At 45.8% G+C, this 17629-nt stretch overlaps 1 protein-coding gene across 5 annotated transcripts in view; it reads right to left on the reverse strand.

Annotated features, from left to right (window-relative positions):
* chl1a (cell adhesion molecule L1-like a) overlaps window positions 1-17629 on the reverse strand; it is a 36844-nt gene that overhangs the window by 15404 nt on the left and 3811 nt on the right. For 4 of the 5 annotated variants that reach the window (XM_029834036.1, XM_029834032.1, XM_029834035.1 and 1 more), the window contains exons 2-13: window positions 8235-8389; window positions 7199-7307; window positions 6905-7092; window positions 6677-6799; window positions 4628-4798; window positions 3980-4094; window positions 3715-3896; window positions 3499-3633; window positions 2432-2572; window positions 1420-1531; window positions 516-682; window positions 163-328 (exon numbers count right to left, since the gene is read on the reverse strand). In XM_029834036.1, coding sequence (XP_029689896.1) covers window positions 163-328; window positions 516-682; window positions 1420-1531; window positions 2432-2572; window positions 3499-3633; window positions 3715-3896; window positions 3980-4094; window positions 4628-4798; window positions 6677-6799; window positions 6905-7092; window positions 7199-7307; window positions 8235-8389 — 1764 coding nt within the window. Of the gene's footprint in view, window positions 1-162; window positions 329-515; window positions 683-1419; window positions 1532-2431; window positions 2573-3498; window positions 3634-3714; window positions 3897-3979; window positions 4095-4627; window positions 4799-6676; window positions 6800-6904; window positions 7093-7198; window positions 7308-8234; window positions 8390-9791; window positions 9959-17629 lie in introns of those variants that run through there. The other variant, XM_029834033.1, reaches the window with a different exon arrangement.

Here is a 17629-nt window from a genome sequence, read left to right on the forward strand (position 1 = left end):
AGTGATGGAATAAAGAAAGAAGATGTGTATTTTTTCTCTTTCACCTCTGTATTTCCATCAAATATTCAAAAGACTCTGGACTGAACTGACCCAGAGCGCAGAGATAAATAAACTGGACAAAGACAAACACGCTCTCGCCTCCGCAGGAACCAGCCAACCAACCTGGAGTTTTCTTGGACTGCAAGTGGGATATCTTCCCCGTCTTTCCTCCACACCAGCTCAAAGGAGTCCTGCAGGCTTTTATCGTACTCTGCCAGACAATTTAGCTGGGCTGTGGTCCCGCTGACGACCTCAGCATCCTGAGGTCTGGAAATGATCCTGGTGGGGTCTAAAGATGAAACGTCGATCATGCATTTATTATTGACAGAATAAAAGCTAATACTCCTCGTACTTCCTCGTGTATCCAGTAATAAATGATAGCACAATTCAAGGGAGCGGACAGAAACAGTCGCGCGCCATCACTTTAGGCCCATCACAGAATGCCAGTAGCGCCGAGGTGCACGATGCTAAGGTACCTTTGACCTCCAGCATGGCGCTGACAGCTGATTTGCCCTCTGCGTTTAAGGCAACACACACATATTTCCCGCCGTCCTCCTTTTCTACGCCGATGATCTGCAAGGATCCGTTCTGCAGGGCGAAAAACCGCCCCCCCTCGATGGTTTCTTGGGTCGCGCCTCTGGACCTGAGAGAGAAAATGTCGTGTAAAACCCGCGAGACAGCCCAAAGTTTCCCCGATTAAATTGCTGTGACTGCAGGTTAATGTCTCCCTAAATCATTCAATAGATTTAAAATTTGATAACATTTATTGGATCTAAAACTTTATTTTAATTAATTTAAAAAACTTACTTATACTTTTACTACCTGTCTTACGCCACATTTGCACTCTGATACTTCCCCCGTCAATGAGAGATTATCATGAATAAACATCACGTCGACATTGATGGCTACAACATTGCTGAAGCGGCAGAATGTGTGTGTGTGTGTGCCCCCCCCCCCCCCCCCCCCCCCCAGTTACAACATACACAAACAGCAATTCACCTATTCCCCAAACACATGTCACTGGAAAGTAGGGGGAAGCTGGAATACAAGGAGAACGTTCTCCAGGGGATTCGACCCCGACAGCGCTAACCAGTGCACCACAGTGCCGCCCACAGATTTGTGGATGGTCCAGCAAATCCAGACAACCTTGTAAACATTCTGAGTGTTCTCCAGGTCTCTTCACTCAGCTCACATTACCTCTCTGCAGCTATAGCTGCATTAGGAGTGTTAAGGATTTAATTTAATATCTTTAATGAGCCGATTATCGTGTCGTGAAGAGGATTACCTCATTACGCAGAGCAGGCACGTGTGACTCCGCACTGCTGTTCACAGCCATCAGGTAAAACGAACATGAAAAAGTGCCATTAGGTCAACATTTACCAGGAAACGGTGGGTGGTGGTGAGCCGAACACGCTGCAGTTCATGACGACGTCCGCTCCTTGTACCACTGGATACTCCTGAGAGTCCCTGGTCAGTACCCGAGGAGCCATGTCTGGGGGGACAGAGGGGCAATACATCCGCTTAAATGTGGTCATCCCTAAAAGCTTTTTCGCAGGTAACAGGCGCAGATCTGATGTGCGTTACAAGGCTCCAAAGAGTGGGAGACGGAGGAAAGGGGCCGCGGATTTTCAGACTGACTGAGACCGAGTTCATCTTCCTCCACTCTGAGTTTGGGGTCGTGGTTGAAACAAAATCGATGCGCAGATACTTGAAATATTGTCTAACAGTGACCCCTGGCTATCACCTGCACAGCGGCACCAAAAGGAGTCACATTTTCAATGCTGCACTAGGAAAAATGTACATATGCATTAATGATATAGTGGATGGGAAATGACGAGCAGGTGAGACATGAGCTGTTTACCAAGACAGCAACTTATGAGGGCGCTGAGGGGACTGAAATGCTATTGTTAGATCCCTGATGGAAGCGAATGCCTGGGATTTTTGACCGTGGGTGTAATGGTGCTGGAGCTACTGTAGTTCCAGGAGAGGACAGAGCGGATGTCAGATCTCTTTCCTCCAAAGGGCGATCAGAAAAATACTTCCTGGCAGGCCAGGTCCCTTTAAGGAGAAGAGGAATAATAATACCGTGGGTTGAGCAGGAAATCCACTCCCTTGTTCATGCGAAATGAAAGTTGTGGAACAGATGGTCGGTGGCAGAAAATGTGGGCATCATCTACTATTCTCACTAGTAAACGCGTGAAGACAAAATTAGATCACACAACTGTGAAATCTGGGATATTTATCTAAATTTAGGTGGAGTTTTGTCTGTCGTCAGTAGTCCAAACCTATTTCAGGATGGCGAGTCATGAAGACTACGGCGCCCTCTGTGTTTATAAGCCAATAACTGTCCTCAGAGGCCACCGTGTGACCCGAGAGCTTCAGTGGAACTCACTCATGACCATGATGTTAATGTTGGCAAGAAGACTGCCGTGACTGTTGGAGGCGTCACACTGGTAGACAGCCGTGTCCTCCGGTCCGGCATTATGAAGCACCACGGTGTCATCCAGCACCCGCCTGTTGTTCTGTGGGTCATCTGTCAACACACACGCACACACCTACATCACTACCAGTTTAAAGGAGTGCTGTTGGAGAACAACCACACTGGGACTTTCCAGGCCCGGCATGGTGACTAATAATAACTGGTGCTGGCGTACAGACAGACCGGCCTCATGGAGGAGCCACCAATCCTACAGTCCTGCTTAATGACACCCTGTTCGCTGCTCACAAACACTTGTCAAACATCCTTCTTTTTCAAATGCAGGTGCAATCTGACACACTGGCCCAACCGTAGGAGACACAAATAACACCACGCGAGCATAAAATACCCTTCAGTTATCTAATGTTTCCATTGCAACACACAATACTCAGTATACAGTATTTCTGACGTCCAATTAATTACTTTTATGACAGTTATTGTGCTCTTTGTACATTTTAAAGTACTATGTAGGCAGAATTAATAGAAACTTGATGGATTTTTAATTATAAAGCTGGGAAAAAAAAGCTCTTTTGACAAATTTTCTACAAACATCATTGCATATGCAACCAAATTAGGCTTTGTGGATATTATTCTAATTTATATTGTCAGTATATCCTTGATTAGACACCATAATATCATGCTAATTAGCTGTCAGTCTGTCTCTAAACTGCAGCAGCCCAGCAGAATTAAAATAAAACTTCACGTTTCTACAGTAACCCTAGTGCATAAAGCCCTTAATGAGGTCTAAGCTAACGGTTCAAAAATGTCTTTATTGAATATATTCATAAAGCATGTGAATGTAAAGTTTTGTTTGTCGTGTTATTAACTCGTCATTAAATCGTTCGGAACGCCGTCTCTTCTATAACACATACTGTCGCTTTCATTTTGAGGCTGTGTGTGAATGATGGTGCAGTTGTACGTGCACAGTCATCTGGCCAAGCGGTGCCACATGCCAAACTGCAGGTGGACTAATTCCTACTCACCTGTAAACAGTTCTCCATTTTTCCTCCATGTTATGTCTGGTGGCGGTTTTCCACTGACCGAACACTTGATGTGAACATCGGACCCGATCACGGTCAGCTGGTCCCGAGGAGGCTCCGTCAGCCACTTTGGCGGCTCTGTGAGACAAAGAGTCAGAAAAGCGACCCTTTGAGAGGAAAACAATGGCACCCGCACGTAGGTGCACGATTCAAACGCACCTTCCACGATCACGTCGAAGTAGTGAACTGCTTCTCCGGCTGCGTTTTGGGCTTTACACATGTACTTCCCTCCATCATTCTCCTCTGTGTTGGACAGGAGCAAAAGCTTCCCAAAGTTGTCAAATTGTGTCCTGGAGGACAGCTTCTCTCCCATTTTCATCCACTTTATTTTGGGAATGGGACTACAAAAAGAAACATGGTCAATCCTATCACCAGACAAACAACACAATAATCTCTAGGTTAAAGACGCAAGGCTTATACATACTATCCCCCAGGTATACACTCCAGCTGCAGACGCTCTCCTTTCAACACCACCTTCTCTGTCTGAACACCAGGGGGCAGCAGCATGCTGGGCATCCTCATTGGGGGGGCTTCAGGTACTGGGAGGAGAACAATGGTCACAATATCTGAAAGTGGTGGGGTAATAACCCCAGCAAAGAACACGGCGCTGAACATGACAACACGTTTCAGCTTGTGGCCTTCAACAGGATAATCCTGTTTCCAGCATATTTCCAGAGAAGAGCGACTCCACTGCATGTCTGAATAAAGACAAAGGCCTTTAAACTTTCACAATGTTGATGTGCGAATCTCTGTCGCTTCTGTACCATCAGATTCAGTCACCCATCCCACCATAACTAAACACTTATACATCACAATATACATGGAGGGACAGTCTAAACCTTCTGCTCAGTCTGGCCTCCCAGCAGAGGTGCAAACGTGAACATGACCAGACAGGCCTGCTGGTATGCAGAGCAATCAATAAATGTAAATACATTCAAACTAATTCTTTAAAAAAATAATCAAGATTTGATCTCATCAGGGATTAGTTGCCTATTTGACGATAAACGCAAGAGCTCAGTGTCACGTCTAGCCCTGTTTTCGTTAAAACTGTGCACGGTGTTTTTAAACCTACAGCTCCTGACTGAGATGGCCATGCCGATCTTCTGGACCATGGTGCGTAGTTTGGGGAATTTGGCGTTGCAGCAGTAATCCTGGCGGGTGTCGTTCTTCAAGGCGTGAGCGAAATACAGGTTGCCGTCAGTGCCCATGGAAACCCTCTCGTCCTGCTGGATGAGCTGGAGATCTGGAAACAAATAGAGGCCCAAGCTGAGGAGATATCTGTGGCTGCGAGGGAAGGATCACTAGGACAGCACATCTGGTTTATGTGGAGCCATAATTCAAGCCACGGGTCAGTGATCCCTGGCGCTCCTTGGTCAGCTCATTCTGAAGGCTTAAGAGCCTCCTTCAAGAAGGAGCCAGAAGTCGACAAGTCGCTGGATATTTTCGCTCAGGGTGTTGAGAAAAGAACGGGTTGAAATTTGGGTCAATTTTTCTCCTCTTCTGAGAAAATAAGACTGACACTGCTGCAAAAACACCAGTTTAAATAACCGATAAACAACCTTCTGAATACTCACCTATTAAAATCCCATTCTAAATAAGCACTTTTCTATCAAACCATGTGAGAGGCGCCTGAGTGTGAGCCTCCAAACACACATCCTCCTCCACATTCAAGCCTTTAACAGTCTCTTTCTGACAGGACAGGAAGCTGAAAACAAGAATTATGGGTCGGTCCGGGGCTTCAAATAAATCACAGTTGGTTGGGAGTGGATGAGAATCTCTCAAGAGGCTGGACAAATAACCCCTGCCCACATCCTGGAAACACTTCAGAGCAGGTGATATTCACAGTAAATCCATGCATAAAAGTAATTACAAATGAAATACCAGATACAGCCAGAAACAATAAGATTTATGAGCTGAGAGGCAGCCTGAGAATGCTCACTTTGGTAAATATGGAATTATTTTTTTGGGGGCCTAGCTTTTATAAAGAAATGAGCCATAAAATAATAAAGAAAAGAACTCTTGGTGGCACGTTATTGAGTTCTCACCCGTGCGCCCTTCAGTCAAGAGGCGAGCAGGTGCTCAGCTCAGCTGTCAATCACGACCTTACACCCTTGTTTTATAGTGTCAAATAGCTACAGCGAGAAGGAACTCAAACACATAACCCTCCCGCATAGTTGCCTTAAATTAAGATTTCATCGTCCAGATCCACCCAAGAATATCACCAGATCTCCTATGAGGCCTTCTCATTTATCTGATTTCTATACACCATTGACATATTAATGTAGCTTAAACATTTAGGGTCTGATTTACAGGAGATCTGCACATGTCCAAATACGACATCACCAGTTAAAAAGTGAAAGCTGACAGTTTGCACTGGGGACGGCATCTTAGCAGAGAGCACAGCGGCACTGTTATTGAATATGGAATATAGGGCTTTTCTGCCCGAGTCAGCAAAATAATGGAAGGAGGAAATGCAAATAAGAAACATTAGCACACGCAGTATGATTTACTAAAGCTGGAAGCTTTTGCGGCGATTGTGACTGCGTCCAAATATAGTACGCTGGAAAGGCTGGTGCAAATCGCTTTGGGCCCGACGCCTGCTGTAATTTTTGCCAGGAGGAAACATTGCAGACTGTTTTTTTATTTATTTGTTTTTGTTCTGCCAACAACTTGTTGTCAAGAGAGTTTGTTTTGGGCGCGGCGCCTCGGGTTTTGCTACCGTCGTTTTACTACCTCCGCTGTTCTCTCTGATTTCCCAACGGCGTTGAGTGTGGCACAGGCGTCGCTCCATATCAGATTTCCTTTTGCAATGCTTAGATTTGGTGATCTTTGGGTGTTATTTGTCTCCTCTGCAGACACTTCCAACCCACTGGAATTGAACATCATTTGCCATTTTCCTCTACAGTTGCCACGGTGGGAAATCCTCCTCGCTTGAATAGGGCTTCACTCCAGTAGATCCCCCGCCACGAAGCGTACACATTTTACCCACGAGCATTCAGTTTTTGCGCTCCTTATCAGACATCTTAGTAACTCGGGACCCATAGAGTCCACTTTAGAGGGGAGACCAACAGAACTTAGAACCAGAACCATTACAAAGCTACACAGTACTTCCAAATCTTACCAAGGGACATCCAAAAGAGCTGCCGTGGGACTGCCCCTTTTGGAGGATTGCAGTGTAACGTGATTGGGTCGCCCTCGTCAACAACAATGGGGGGTACTCCCACCTTCGGAAAACTGGGGGCAGCTAATCAAAAACAGAAAGCAAGCCAAAAATGGCATTGTGAAGTTCTTGGAAATAACATCTACAGCAGATATAAATATTTCAACACAACAGAGGAAGATTCCTTACTGGGAACTATGAGCTGGATGTCCTCGGTCATGGCCGTCCCCAGCTTGTTAAAGGCGTAGCATCGGTACACCCCCTGAAACTGGATGAACTGCTTCTTGTGAAGCACAAAACTGCCATCTGTGTGTTGCGTTTTCGTTGTTGAGGCACGGGGAGGGACAAAACCTTCGCCATCCTTTGTCCATCTGTACCTGACAGAGCAAAGTGCAACATACACAGGTTTCCACCGGTTGCCCTCTTTTATAAGGAATGTATTCATTTTGGCTATCTTCGTTGAGTTCTAGTGAGGTGACCTACTCTGGGGGTGGGTTTCCCCTGGCTTCACACTGGATCTCTACAGTCTTGTCAAAAGGAAGCACGATGATTGGACCAGAAGAGTAAGACGTTATGGTCGGAAGCTGCTCCACTATAAAATAAAGACACATCCATGCAGAACCATCACAGGAGTGCTAAATTTAACGTAGACGTAATGTCCGTTCTACCTCCGTGACCTTTCCGGTCAGGTGAAGTTCCCTGGCAGCAGTATGCAATCTACAGTAGATAAATAAGCGATAGACAGCGAGCTAAAATAGCACTGCAGGCTAAACAAAGTTACCACAACTACACTTTAAAGCTAAACAGTTTACTTTAAATTCCCATCTGTTAGCCATAATTTCAAAAAGGCTGCAAACATTTGGACTAAAGTAAAGCCGACAGCTAAAATATGATGTTACTCTGAGCCGTTAATTCCACATATAAACAAAACATTTCCATGTTGCTGAAAACTTTAAGAGACATTAGTTGAGGTACCTACAGAGCAGTTGGAAAAGTTCCTGACCACATTTTGTTGTGGTTAATAAATAAAATACACATCCTTCCTCATCGGTTTGCACTCAATATCTCAGAATGACGAAGCAAAAATGGAATTTTACCCTGCAAACGCAGTAAAGAAAAGCTAATATAATGACATGGGGACTCAGACTCAGCACTTATGTGAAGCAGCTTTGGCAGCAGTTAAAGCCTCCTGTCTCCTTGGGTTTGATGACACAAGCTTTGTACACTTAAGGGGATCTCCTTATGCGCCTCCCTGCAGATTCTCTCAGTTTGGATGGGGCTACTGACATGGTGGTATTGTTAGAAAGCAGTTTGAACCTTCAGCCCAGATGGGCTTTCACCTAGGAGGGGACTCAGGGTTCAGAGAGACGAAGTACTGCAGTGATGCCGCACAAAGGATGTCTGGACGTCAAGCAAGACACTTTTGTCCTGATTGCTCAGCTTCGTTGGGCAGCCGTGTCCTGACTGTCCCAGACTTTTTCCATTTAAGAAAGATGAGGGCCACTCACTTATGACTCACCTTCCAGAGGGATATCAAGGCCTGTTGACCCGGGACTCAAGGCCAGAAGGAGAAGGAGCTGCAACCTCATCGCTGCCCTCTGGTTGGACAGGAGAGATGAGTACATGAATGTGTAGAACGATGCCTTCACTGGGAACTTACAGAGCACTGATGATCTGGAAGGAGAAGGGGGGGTTAATTAACAGACATTTAGCTCTAAATTAAAACATCAGAGATAGTCTGAGCCCTATAGGATTTACCGGTACTAAGTAATGCACAAAAACTGTTTAAAATTCCGTGGAATTCAATGAGTAACTCAACGAGGCTCATTTGGAAATCTTTGCACGTGTGTGATTAAAAGAAACTCCCCACTGACAAATGTAGCCATTTAAAATCAGATGTCCCTCTTTGTTGTGAGCTCGCCGCAGCAGAGCGATTGTCTGGAGATTACAGTCCACACTGTAATCCTGGCTGGGGGGGGCTCTTATAGTAAACCCAACTGGCAAAAGCCTGTCTTCCGCTATGATCGCGAGATCCAAGATGGCACACCATAAATTGGTCTGAGCCCCCCTCCTCCCCCCAGTGTTTCACAGCTTAGTTCCCACAGTGCTCAGACTGCAGCAGCACCGGTGATGCCAAATGGGTTCACCCTCCAGCTAATCCTGCTATCAGGAGAGTGGTGATGGGGTGCTTGGGCACTCGTGCAGTCCTCTGATTAACACTGAGTTCTTCTGAGGACACAAAGCTGCAGGAGTTGTCTCTTCTTTATCACGGGGGTTATGTGGAAATTGTTGTAGACTCGCTGCCAGAATAAGCTGCTTGATTTCAGAATCAATTAAAGAAATGAAGCGATCCGGGGTCGCGTGCTACTTGCAATAAAGCCTGGTGATTAGCCAGATTAAAGGGGGAACAAAGCTGGTGAAATGTTTTGAAGTAAAATAGCAGGAAACCCCTGTCATGAAGCTAATGCTATTATGAACAGATGCACAAGCATCAGCAACAGGTTTGTGCAGGCACAAGCGGAAAGTTCGGTGACTCTGCTGAGAGAGTGCATCCCTGCTATGGAAGAACCCTCTGAAATAAGACTTCTTAGATTTCTTCCTGCTCTGTGTTGATCCTGACCACACAGCGCCGACCAAACGGGTCGGTTTCCTGTGCTGCAAATCCCCCTGCCTGTTGTAAACCCCAAGAACCCTTATTAGGGAAACTGCAAAGCCTCGTGTGCACGGAGAGCCCGGCAAACCTTGGACAAGTCAAACACTGCTGACACGTTCAAGGGAAAACCCTTGAGGTGGTGTCCAGGTGTCAACACAAAACAGAGCATTTGATTTAGGAGAAAATGATCTATTAGCCGAGTGCATGGCAGATCATAGCCGCAAATCTGTGGGGATTATGTTTCTTCAACCGATAGTGACTACGACTTGACTAATCCCTGCCAACATATGCTCTATAGTACACAATCACCCCCTCTCTTCCCTCAAAACTCAAAAGCAGTTCTTTAACTTGTGCACGCCTGCTGTCCACAATCAAAAAGCAGCTGCAAACCCTCACTTGGGACTAATATCAGCTTGTACTCACTGTTTTTTCAGATCCACCTCTGAAAGAGGTCCGAGGCAGCTGCAAAACAAGCCCACAGAAAGAAAAGTGCAGGACAAGAAACCATTGAGGAACCAGGCCGACAGCTCTCTCTGACACAAACATCTCTAACACGTTCTTAGCTATCCACCTCACGCCGCTCCTCTCCTGGTGTACGGGAACGCCCCCTGGCCCCTCCCCTCCACTCACGCAGCCCAAGGAGCGCTCTGAAAAGTGACATATGTCACCAAAGCCTCTCTGCTCTTCTAAGCCTGCGACAATGACTGCACGGCGGGGGGGAGGGGGGGGTAGCCCGCTGAGCAGTGCAGAATGGCCGGAGAGGAAGCGTGGACATGTCTCTGCCCCCTTCATCCTTTTTGCCCTGGATCTCACCATTCTCATTTCTCAAAAAAAACACAAAAAAACCCAACTTGCAGGCCCATTCACACTCTCGGTGATTTTAACGCAGTGTGTCTCCCTTGAAAAGCAGAGGGAGGATAGGCGCACTTTTGTGGGAGCGCAGTGCTCCAGGGTCTTCATGCACCGAGGCGAGCGAGGGGGCCCGAAATAGACATGATCTGGTCGACAGGCACCTGGATTGTTGCTGTCAAGGTGCACCTGCCAGCATTTCCCATCGGGAGATGATACGTTATCGCCCGGTTCAATCTGCGCGCCTCCAAAATCCATTCAAACAGCCTGAATGTATCTTTCATGCAGGCTCCCCCGATGTTGTCGAGTCGTAATTCTTTAAAAAGGCCTGGTTTGTATTGGGAGGAATAAAGAAAGAATTCGTATCACTGCCCCTGACCTTAAAGTGTTGCATTCACTTTTCAGATAAAGTGCAAAAATATCGCAAAAATATTTTTTCTGAGCTCATTGGAAATGAGCTCGCAGCAGAAAATGGGCGAGCGGCGTTCACGCCATCCTGCGGGGTCGTTGAACCCGGCAGGAAAACAGGTTGACATTCACCGCCAAACGCTGGCGCGTGAAATGAGGCAGTGAAATATCCCTCAAACTATGATGCTGTTCGCTGAAATGGCTGCCTTCTGGTTTTAAAAGGAAAGCCGGAGACAAATATGTTATTTAATCTGCATGAAAAAGCAAGTAGGAATGAAGTCCGACATTGATTTGATTCCACCGCTGTGTTGTTGTTTCCTTCAAGTTATGCTGAATATGTGTCCGTTCAAATTCGCTGACTGATTCAGATCATTTAGCTTCAAGCCGCCACAGTTGTGCTGCATCTAAAAGGCTTCTTGCCGTCTGTAAACACAGAACAAAACCCTCAGAGGCAAAACGAGGCCTTGACGTGGGTCTGTGTGCACAAGATTAATGCAAACCAAACGGCTCCTGGAGGGAGGTCGAACTCTGGTCACATGACTGCTCGGCGCGGCAGCAGCCCTTCCCTTCACCTTTGCCGTGACACATTTCGTTCCCAGCAGTATTCACCTGTGGTGTGTCCTCTTAATTACTGCTCTTCTGCTTCTCAAGTCCAAACACATGTAGCAATTAAACATTCCTGACAAATTCGGCGCACTCAAGATTCCACGACTTCAAAACTGAAACATATGCGAATACAGCGATTGTGCGATTATTGACGAGCGTCACCGGCGAAAGGACAAAAAAAGGACACACCTAAATATGCAGTGTTGATGTTTCCCCGAAGCAGCTGAGGTCAAGTCCCATTCATGCCTGTATTCTGTGCCCCAGCACAATACAGGTTGTAGCTATAAGCGAAGCTATATGAAGACGCGAGCAGACACACACGGACGCGCTCACAAAGGAAAAGCATCGCACCAGCTCTGCAGATAATAACAGTAATGACGAGGGTGGTTTCTGACATCCACATGTCGCCGCATTCTGCAGGGAGTGACGGGGAGTCAGCCCCCAGGCCGCTGCTCTTCACTGAGATCTACTGGAGCGCTTCTTCAAACAAAAGTCTTCCCCTTTGTGTTCTGCGCACGAGCCTCAAAGCCTCGACGCAGCGCATTGGGAGTTTCAGCACGAACGCGGCCGAGGTAGCAAAGGACGTACAGCCGAGCTCGTGATCCTTCTGCTGCTGGACTCCTCGCACACGTGCGCTCACATGCTACCGACCACACGTGTGACAGCATCTGCTTTAGCTGGTTTAGCACCGACAGAACCAATATTAAACCAGTTTAGCTTGTAATTGGAAAAATATACCTACAGAGAGGAAAGAGTCTATCGCCAGTTAATTATGAAGTCAGCAATACTCTTTTGGTCACCGTTCCATTCTGCAGATGACACATAATTGGTGCATTATTGACTAAAACAATTGTTCGGCAGAATGGCTTTGACTATAAGGCAAATGAGAGAAATCGATATTTCAGTAACCGTCTCAACTGAGATGCAATTATGGTTGATTTTTTTTTTCTCATAAGTACCAAAAAGGTCCCGGATTCTCTTCCAAACAAAAGGGAAAGAAGCTCAACCACCCATTGGCTTTGTAAGCAGATTAAGCTAGTTTAGCTTGCGAAACAACTCTGCGCTGAGGTCAGGAAAAGTTACTGTTTATTTATGTTTCAAGCGTATCTGCTTCAGTCGGAGTTAACAAGGTTGTAATGGAATCTGGTATTCATGTAAACAACTGGCTTCCGTACATCAAACATCCAAATTAAACCTGTGCTTCCAGTATTATGTAAAGAGACGGGAGCTACGCACGATTACCCGCACATGCGTAACAGGTTAAAAGCAAACACATGCAGCCTTTAAACACTACAATAACACGTGTATGTAGAAGGTCAATAGTACATCAGAGAAACCGTCTACTGTAATGAGAAAAAAGTTGAGAAAAATGTTCTGTCATACTGATGCTTTTTTCCGAGATAAAATGACTCTTCAAACCTATAAAATGGCAGAATGCCCGAGGCAGCACAGTGTGCGTTGTAGAGTAACTCGACCTCTCACCATTCTCCTGGTTCTCACCATCAGTCAGCGAGTGTTTATGAGGGCCGCTGCAGGTGAAGGCCCTGAAGTACACACTACCCAAAACCCTCAACCCAGGGTGACCTCATAAGCTGCGTCATACATTCCTAACTGTACCTTCCAATGTGCAGCTCACCCTTTCTCCACCAATACGTGCTACATATCAACTTGTTTCGGGGAAACAAACGTACTTCTACAAGGGAACAGAAAGCAGCTTATTGAAGCTTTTGGGATTCTTGAAGTATGGATCTAACTGTCACAGACTCACAGAGAGAACAACAGAAAAATATGCATAATAACGACTTTTATGAGCAGGAGCAAAACAGAAAAGTTGGCTCATTTACCACAAACACACAAAATTTATGCAGTTTGCAGGTTTCTGTTCTAACTTTGCCTTTTCGAAAATTTCTGGTTTTTCACAAGAATCTGCCATTACAGTGTTTTCCACAGGAATGGAAGCCATTTGTGGCGGTGAGGTGGCAGCGAGTCACTGGGGGTTGTGGGGAGGCACATACCCAACCGGCGACCACAGCTCAACGTGTCGTAAGTGGTTAGCTTGCTGGCTAACACGGCTAACAGCGTGAGTTAATATAAATGCACACGTCAAACCTTCAGCTACATTAATGTAGAGACAGGTTAATATAATGTGATAGGTAATAGCTGTGCTGATAAATTAAACCAGGTGTGTACAGGGTGTGTTACGACACATTCCGCCACTGGAGTTGTAGCAGCAAGCTACATTCCCAGACAGTCCCATTATAATGCTTAGCGCCAGAAGCAGAAAGCAATAAATGAATGCCACCACAAATAAATGCATGTATGGGAACCACCGCATCAGGACCAGCAGCTCTGCATCACTTCCTCTGGTCCATTTGCATTCACAGTGTAAGTGAATCACACCAGGGTCCACTTGCAAGTGAACCAAAACCCACATTTTTAGCCAGAGCTGAGTTCAATTGTTCTGTTCACAGCAGAATTCAGATGAGTTTTTACACCTGCTGGAAGGAAGCTCTATTTTGCTCAAATTTTCTGGAATTTTGTTTCCTTTGTTTGTAGAAACAGAGGCTAATCTAGCACGATAACGGCTCCTTCAGCTTAGAAAACAAACGCGTGTCACACCAGAAACATGCGCGGAGTCATAGAGATGATGTGACAAAGAGTGCCAGTCAGCCGGTAAGATGGGGAAAGACATCATGGAGTGGAGTGGTCACGCTTGGTTTGATCCTTTCAAGCACCAACGCTGCATGACGACCCCGTCTTACACCTCCACACATTCCCAGTGATGAGGCAGCAGCGCTGATAAAGGAACAGAAGATTCCAGAAGTTGCTTTTCAGACGATGCATTCCTCAGTGATTTTTAATGTTGAACACCAGTGATGTATGAATGTTTTGATTCTCTTACGCACACGCGTGCACGCAAACACACAGGTTTGTGCAGCCACCTTTGTAAGGACTTCGACTGGCATACTGCCGTCCCTATGCAGGCTCTTCACCTAACCAAATGCCAAACCTCAACCTCAACCATAACCTTAACCAACACCCAGTTCTAACCATAATCTTAAAAACCATGTCTTTACCCCCAAACACACCATTTTAAGTTGGTAGGGCCACCCAAAAAGTCCAAACTTCTCAAAAATATTCTGACTCCCGCAGTGAAGTGTGTATTCTTGACATCATTCTGCACACACAAACACACACCTTTCATTAAAGACCGCGAGGGTAGCGAGACTCAGATGCCGTCCGCGACTGAGTTGTGATGACTTCCACTTTTTCATGTTTAGCAAACCAGCATGATCTCACGGACGTTTCTCTTCAAAGGCCTCAGACAGTTTCACCGCAGGGTGAAACCTGCCCCGTCTTGTACAATCTGCACACCGGCTTCAATACGCTCACTCTCCCACATGCACTCTCCCTTACAAACCTTGTGGTGTAAACAACAGAAGACAATATATGGCCTTTTCTTCAGACGGCTCGCACCTGCAGGATAATTCCTTCCGAAACAGGGCGCAAAAAGACAAGTTAGCAGTTTCTACCTAATGACTTGTTTGTCTGAACTGAAGAGAGGAAGCAGGCTGTGAAAAATTGGGAATATAACGCTCCGCTTCACTGGAAGACTGTGCAAAAATGTGCGAGAGGTTAAAAAAGCAGGTAACTAAAACTCCTGTGGAAAAGCCAGCGCGCTTGGATGGAATTCATCAGATAAACAGCGATACACCTCCGCACGATAAGATAACGAGCTCTGCGTTTCTAACCTTCTGCCACAACATGTCAAGAGGGCCAGAGCAGATGATTCACCCGCGCGTCCTCCCGCTCACTGTTTTCATCAGACGTCGTCAGCGTTCTAGAACTACACATTAGGTTTTTACGACCGGATGAAGCTTTTCAAAGAGAACTCAGTGAAACTCTACGTGTGAATGAAGGAAATAACTAGATGGCTATTCATGAACCACTTTTTCTATCATAAAATGCCAGCTGAAATACAAGGGCCAGGCTCATGGTTGATTAGGAAAGGTCTGCCACATGTAAGGTCTTTAAAAAGGTATTTCTGAGGACTGAATATTTGCTATATCCTCTGGGTTTAGCTCTTTGTTTCTTTTGCCCCCAAATGCATCTCTGCCACTGTTACATAATGTTTCGGACTGACAAAACCTGGACCCCCCCCCATGTGACCAATCACAACACTGCTGTTGGACCCAGGTTAGCCTTTTTGGGTGTCTCACTGGGATTTTTTGATTCTGTGCATGATGGAAAGGTGAAACTGATCAGGAGGATCTTGGTGTGGTGGATCGACGTTTGACACTTTATTGCATTATTGCCAACCACATATTTTGCATGTTGGGCTCATAGGTGTGTCATCACATGCTTGGCAGGCTGGAACATGGCCAGCGTGGCCAGTCAGCTTTCAGAGCCACAAATGAGACTATAAAACCTGTTTTTTTTTTACCAAAGACTTCATATTCCTCTGGCGACACTGCTAACTGATAATTAGTGAATATCTAATTTAGTCACATAAATGAAGTGAAATAATTATTTTATTTCCATGGGAGGAAGCTTTCAAAGTGAAAATATAAAAAAAACCCTAAATGTTATGTTGTATCTAAACGTATATTTAATGGAATATTAACCAGAGACACAAGTTTGTTGAAAATCTAACAGTATAATTACAAAGCCATGTCCTTACTTTGAAACATTTGGCTCAGTAACATAGTCCTGCTCTTGGTGGTCCAATCAGGTGGTCCAGGAGATGTTCCGGGGCTGCTCTTACATTGGTTGCTGGTGTTCAGTATGAATCAAACCTGATCCCACAGCATAACTATTTCATGACCTGGGAATGAGACTCAAGAGCAACAATCCCATTTCTTCAAAAGTCACCCTCTAAATCTTTAATGCCTTGACTTTAAACCAGCGCTATGTGATACATAATTAAGCAAACGCTTTCCTGCAAACATCTCGCTTAACTTAAAACTGAAATATCCACCATAACACGAATGTCTTCTGCTTCATCCGCGCTTTCATGAAACCAAAACACGAGCAGGGAGGGGTTAACTGACAGAATTATGAATTATACACATGCAGGGCTGCATATTTCTGCACCCAGCACACCGATTTTCTGAGGTAAGATGAGAAATTCTAAATCACAGATCAAGACAGGACAGAGGGCAGACAGCTCTGAGATGATATCTGCAGCAGATACGGGAGAGTTCTGCAGAAATACAGCTCATTAGCATATGAAATATCATTCCAACAGCTGGGATAAGGCACAGACAGATAGCCCTTTACCGGTCTGTCAGAATTTCCACAAGCTGGTGCCAAAGGTGTATAACATGATTACATAGAGGAGAAACAGCATGAAAACAGACGGCAACGACGGCCGAGCCCCAACTTATAATAGCACCAAATCTCAATAAACAGACATTTTTCGCCTATTCTTCGATTGATCATGATTTTCTTTTTTGGAATCTAGCTTTGATTGTGTTTAGGAGAAAGGACTCCCCCCAATTCACACACACGGCCATCTACACAGAGGAATTATGGGTTGGGGCATAGCGTCACACTCAACCACCTTCAACGTTCTACACCGGGAATATTCATGGACTAAACACGGATGCTGATTCACACAAATGAAGAAAAACAAAAAGGAAAACAAGACTGAGCTTGCAGGACTGCAACTCATCGACTTCTGCTGTAAATCCACTAATAGGCACCCTCCCCCTCCCCCACGCAACACCAGCCCCACCAATAACTGGCATGTTCACGGCGTGCCTAAGCAGGTAGAAGATGGGAATGTCACGTGAGGAGTGAAATTAACGAGCGGTGTGGGAATGTATCCTTGGTATCCTTGGTAACCACGACCGGGCAATGATGGTAAATTCCATGAAATAAATTAAACTGTATTATAATACACACGTTTTATATGGGCCACTGTTTATTCCTAGTTAGTGCCACATGGGGGGGTCTATCCCAGCCGTCACTGAGAAGGAGGCAGGAATTATGTGCACAGGCCCCAAACCCAGAACCATCTGCCAACTAAACGATCACCAAATGTAACTGCTGTGATGGATTGGCGACCTGTCCGCGGTGTATTCACACATGCCCCGCAACAACTGGGATAGGCTCCAGCACCTTGAAATTCCACTCACAGACAGAGATACAATTCCGTGGTATGACAGCCACATTCTTTATGCCTGACCAACTGAGTCTGGATCACTACCGTGTGCCGTTCCTCCATATCTTGCCCCAATTCAGAGGAAGCCACTCTAAAATCACGTCACGCTCCTGCGTCAACACTTCGCTTGCAGCGACCTCACTCCCAAATCTTCACTAGGTGACGGCACACAAAAACGGATGTTTACTCCCTACCATGGCGCCTGGGAAGCTCCGTTGTTACGTGTTGTTTA

This window comes from Takifugu rubripes, chromosome 3 (genome assembly GCF_901000725.2).
Source record: "Takifugu rubripes chromosome 3, fTakRub1.2, whole genome shotgun sequence".
Lineage (NCBI taxonomy): Eukaryota > Metazoa > Chordata > Actinopteri > Tetraodontiformes > Tetraodontidae > Takifugu > Takifugu rubripes.